Source organism: Buteo buteo, chromosome 6 (genome assembly GCF_964188355.1).
Source record: "Buteo buteo chromosome 6, bButBut1.hap1.1, whole genome shotgun sequence".
In the NCBI taxonomy this organism is placed as follows: Eukaryota; Metazoa; Chordata; class Aves; order Accipitriformes; family Accipitridae; genus Buteo; species Buteo buteo.
This window is the reverse complement of record NC_134176.1, coordinates 10,245,378-10,250,653: the sequence shown is the minus strand read 5'-3', so window position 1 is coordinate 10,250,653 and position 5,276 is coordinate 10,245,378. Positions and strand designations below refer to the sequence as shown.

The 5,276-nt window shown below is 38.1% G+C and overlaps 1 protein-coding gene across 2 annotated transcripts in view; it reads right to left on the bottom strand.

Annotated features, from left to right (window-relative positions):
• Positions 1–5,276, bottom strand: part of AHNAK2 (AHNAK nucleoprotein 2) — a 67,203-nt gene that overhangs the window by 21,665 nt on the left and 40,262 nt on the right. For both annotated transcript variants that reach the window (XM_075029695.1, XM_075029696.1), the window contains exons 2-6: positions 4,181–4,257; positions 3,317–3,406; positions 2,474–2,530; positions 1,736–1,877; positions 759–940 (exon numbers count right to left, since the gene is read on the bottom strand). In XM_075029695.1, the coding sequence (XP_074885796.1) occupies positions 759–940; positions 1,736–1,877; positions 2,474–2,530; positions 3,317–3,406; positions 4,181–4,257 (548 nt within the window). The remainder of the gene's footprint in view (positions 1–758; positions 941–1,735; positions 1,878–2,473; positions 2,531–3,316; positions 3,407–4,180; positions 4,258–5,276) is intronic.

The following is a 5,276-nucleotide window of genomic DNA, read 5'->3' as shown; positions in this document are numbered from 1 at the left end:
CTGAAAGAACAAATAGTAGTCAGAAGACTAAAAGTAAACTAAATACAGATGCAACACAAAATAAAATACATACTATAAAACATGTAGAAAAACATGCTTTTTATTCAGACTATCTACTTGTTATATAAAAAAATCCTAAAAATGGTGTATATAATTCAGACAGAAATTACATAAAACAAATGGATTATATGACTGTAATAAGTAGACTTCTGGAGATTTACATTCTTTGCAAAATATTGCAGTAAGTAAGTAGAGGCTTGTATCTGTATCTCTCTATACACGTCTGTACAAATATATTTATGTATATGAAGAGAAAAATAATTTTGAATGTGATGGAGACCTATGAGCAGATCATGTCTATGGAAATATCAGTGATTAAACACATATTTTTGTGAGAAAATTTCATTGGCGATCTTTTGAGAAAAATATTTACTGATGTTTTAATATATTACAGAGCTTATCTGGGCCTGCTCTATCAGTGGATACTTAACAACAACAAAAAATGCTGACTTGCTAGAGAATGTTTTTCTACCCTAACACAAGATTGTGACTTTATCCGAGACCTATAGTCTTGCCCAGGATATTTAAAAAGCTGCAAATATTGTGTGGGATTTTTTTGTTCTCATGAATATTCATGTTAGTAAGTTTAAACACATGCCTAAGTCTTAAGAAGAGACTAGTGTGTATTTTCTGGTCTATTTCCACACAGCACAATACTACAGTGTTATCCAAACTTTGTAAACAAATCAAATATCTACCTGGCTTATTCTTTCCTTTTTGTAGTGGGCTGTAGAGTGAATGTGTTCTAGCTCTTCTTTCCCAGCAATTTTTCTTTTGAGGCTGAATTGGACTCTGTACGGCTCGGAATATTGGAGAATCTTGAGTGCATCTTCATATTTGATATTATCGAAAAATATTGTAGCACTTAGAAGCTGATCACCTGCAAGTGGAATCAGACATCATTTTAATTAGTTTGTGTTTTCTTGCACTTTTTCAAATGCTGTTGAATTAATACCCCCACCCCCAAAAAAAATTACCACATCCTATTTATTTAAAATATGAAATTCTGTTCACATAACAGAATCATAGAATAGTTAAGGCTGGAAAGGACCTCTGGAGATCATCCAGTCTAAGTGCCCTGCTCAGGGAAGGATCAGCTACAGCCAGTTGTTCAGGTCTACGTGCAGTCAGGTTTTGAATATCTCCAAGGATGGTGACTCCACAACCTCTCTGGAAAACCTGTTGCAGTGTCTGACCACCCTGACAGTAACAAAGGTTTTTTCCTATATTTTTCAGTATTTCGACTCTGGACTTTTGTTCTTGTTTAAATCATTATTTATTGTAGTTTTGCAGCATACTCTTTTGTGAAAGAATCAAAGGCAGGTTCTTCATGAATGTTATGAGTTGGGTTTTGGGTTTTTTTTTTCATTTTAGTTGTGTATACACTACTTTCTATGTATCTTTTTTACTGTTGCAGTGAAAATTAGAATTTTTTTTATGGCATTAAAAAAAAATCAAATTTTGTTATTTTTAAAGAAACTGATCTTTGAAATTATTAATATGGAAAGGTTAAGCTCACACATAATATTAGTTGGTTTGGGATCTACTATTTCTATTACCAAGAGTTGACAGATCAGGTAGGTATCTATATGCACACACAACTACATACCTGATTGTTTTATGATATATTAAAAAAAAAACCCAAACAACAAAACAACAGAAAATCAGACTGTACCTTCTCTCAGACTAAATATTTTTGAAGCAGGAGATTCCTTAAGTACTTTTTTAATAAATATTCCTTCATTTCCTCCACCCGTCACACTAAAACCACTAGCACCAGCTTCCACTTCTGTTTTCAGGGTCACTTCCATTATCTCCTAGATATAGAAAAAAGTGTGAATTTACAATTTTTATTCAATTGTATCAAAGTGTTCTACATTATTCTACAATAAAAAGTTGAGTCTCCTCAGGTATATTTTCAGTAGCTCAAGAAAGATTATCTAAAATAGAGAATGTACTTGTTCTGTGGGGGTTTGATTCTGCTCTAAATAAGAATTAAGCACATGCATTAGGGTTATGCTGGATCAGGGCCATAGAGAAAATAGGTTGTAATTTTAAAACATGAAACATATGGAAACTTTTAGGGCTGAAAGATTGTATTTTCTGTGAAGATGTTAAGCACCTGAATTAGAGTCAATGGTCCGGAAAAGTCAAAGAGCTAATGCTGTACTGTACTCAAACTGGAGAAGGCTAAAGAATGCTAAAAAAAATATAGAAGGACCCCAGGTAGGACAGGTAAGTGTTCATGCCTGTGCCACAGCTAGGCAATTTGTGAAGTTTCTGGTCAAAACAAGTCTAAAGTGACTGTCTATTTGTCCTTCCCTCTGTCCACCCATCCATGTCTGTGTGTTGTAACAAACTTTACTATTTTGCAAACCACATGCCTAAAACTACTGAGCGCTTTTAGACTGACCTGTGGATGACTCTGTTTTGATCTGTCTGTAGAATGTTTTTTGTTTTCTTCTTGAAGCTGAAAAATAATTTGCAATTATTTAGTGTTCAGAAGTCGTGCTGTTGTTGTAAAGTACAACAGAAGTCCTACACCAGTTAAAATGCCTGGTTTAGACTAAGAACTGAGGCTGTCTTTAATGGCAACAGAGCAAAATTGGGATCTACAAGTGCAATGTACAATGTGAATGATTTAACTATATTATTCCCAGTAGTAAATTAGATGCGAAGGCCTCCCTGCATTGTACCAAAATTTGCATGAAATGAACTCCAGAGACCAATTGTATTAAGACATTGGGAGCTTTTCTGTGTTACTTATGCAGCACATTTCTCATGCTTTCATCTTTGTGAATGTACCCTTTTTTCATTTATTTGACTTCAGCATGAACTTCAAACTATTGCCTGATTATCTTAACATGACTGTACTAATTACATCTTTACCTTTGAATAACCAAGACGTGCAGGCAATTTTGAAATACATATTAGTTAGATTCAAGCCAGCTAAATATTCTAATAGAAAATAATTGTGATTTCTTGACACTCTCTGCCCCAGGTCCTTTAAGGAATGAAGTCAAATGCATTTTTTGCAAAGAAACAAGAACATGGCCAACAACAAGTCCAGCACAATATAAAACCATCAGTGAATATGGCCTTGATTTTGGTGGGGACAGGAAGACAATATTGCTGCAGCAACATCCTGTTACATGACATATGAGTCTCGGCTAGTTGTAGGAGCTAAAGCCTCTTGAATGAACTTGGTAAAACCATGCCTGCATCAAAACTCAGTGCTGAAAACTCAGTGTCTTGCCTTTAAATATTCTTCTTCTATGGAATATTCATAAACTGGAGAGGATCCTTGTGGCCTTGGACGGATGTCTTCTACTGCCACTTCATTAACCTGTGGAAAAGAAATGAGTGGTGGAAAGGAACATCCACCATTAAACAATGACGCATTTTTTTTTAGGAGAGTTTTTCTACATGGTCATAATCTTCTGTGTACAAATCTTTCATTAGTAATGGTGGATGTAGAATAACCAATAACTCTTTCCTTAGGTCAAGAATAAATGCAATTCTCATTTAAGGATATTACTCAAGAACACAAGGGACAGACTCCTGAGAGACAAAACCAATGGTATGCTGATTTTGGTTTCCTTTATATGTATTGTATGCATCTATGGGCTAAACAGACTGAGAATACTGACAGATCAATTAGTAATAATTGAAAAAGGCAATAAAAATTCACTCCCCTGCTTTATTTGCACACTTAACCTTTGCATCCTGCAGCTTCAAACTTTATTGCCCTCTATAACCAAGCAAACCATGGAAGAGTCCCAGCAGGAATTTCTGCTGACAAGTGCTTGGCATGCTTCCTTTTGGAGTCAAATGATAGGGAACCTAAACCGGCTAAAGCTTTAAGGAAAAGTTACTGTAGTCAACAGCCATGTAATAGTTTGCTAATGGTGAATCATGGCAAAGAGCAGATCACCTTATATTGAAGCATCATACCAGCTTTTCAGCTGGCAGGAGAATCCCAAGCAGAAATACAACATTTTTGATGGGGAAAAAAACTGCCAGCAAGACCCAGCTGTAAATGAAATATTTAGGATCCCATTTTAACAAAGTAACTGCCAAAACCCCGTTCCAAAAAAAATCCCACTCTAAAAAAACTCACAGAATCTTCATCCTCTGCATCCACATCAGCATCAGCATCTCCTGGAGGCTCGGCTGGTCTCAGCTGTCGTCCAGAACCTGAAAGCAGCATACAGGTTGTTGGGGTCTGTGGGAGCCACGCAGAGCACAGAGCGGTCAGCTTGCAAGCTGAAGCCCTCCAGAGCAGCATGCCTGGGGGACGTGCACGGGCTGGCTGTAGAAAGGCTTGCTTTCATTTAGATTCCTTATCTCAGATCTCATCAGGCCAATCTTTCCAAAGATACCAGAAATACTCATATCCAGAAATGTAGAGGCTTTTGTGAAGGAAAAAAATCCCCAGATTGGAGAAAATGTGCAACTAGAAGTTAGCCAGAGTTGGTTGGTGGGTTTTTTGGTTTTGGTTGGTTTTTTTTTTTTTTTTATTACCAAGCAGGGCTTGAGGTGTGTATTGGGCAGGATTGTCAGGGTTTTGGCAGCAGTGTGGCTGTGGGGTGGTCTCTGTGGGAGGAGGCCATGAACCACCCTGTGCTGGACGCAGCCACTCACAGCCAGCTCCACCTGCAATGCTGAACCGATCGGAGGAGTTTCTGGCACCTCTGTGAAAACGTGTTTAAGAAAGAGAGGTAAACACTGAGAAAAAGAGGCGACACCACTACAGGAGGAGAAAGACAGAGAAGACCATACCAGAGCAGGAGGAGAGAGGAGAGATGTCAGAGCAGGAGAAATGCTGGAGCAACATAGGATCTCAAGCTGGGGCTGGAGGAAGAAAAGCTGCCTGAGCAAGGGCAGAAAGGAGGAGGCTGGTGGAGGAACTTGCCCTGGGACAACTGAGCATGAAGCAAGGAGTGGAAAAATAAAAGCACCCACCATCTGCTGACCCCCCAGCTCCTGCACCAACCCTTACCTCCTCAAAGGGACTGAGTGTAGCCCACAGTGAGGGGATGGGAGACCAGAAAGAGAGGAGGTGTATGGAGGGGAGCTGAGGTGTTTTTCCCTGAGTGGTTTCATTTTTTTAAAAATATCAGACTCAGTAATTAGAAGTTCACTGATTGGCAATAAATTAAATTGATTGAAATTTCCCATCTTGAAACTCTTCCTTGCTTCTGACAGAGGTCTTA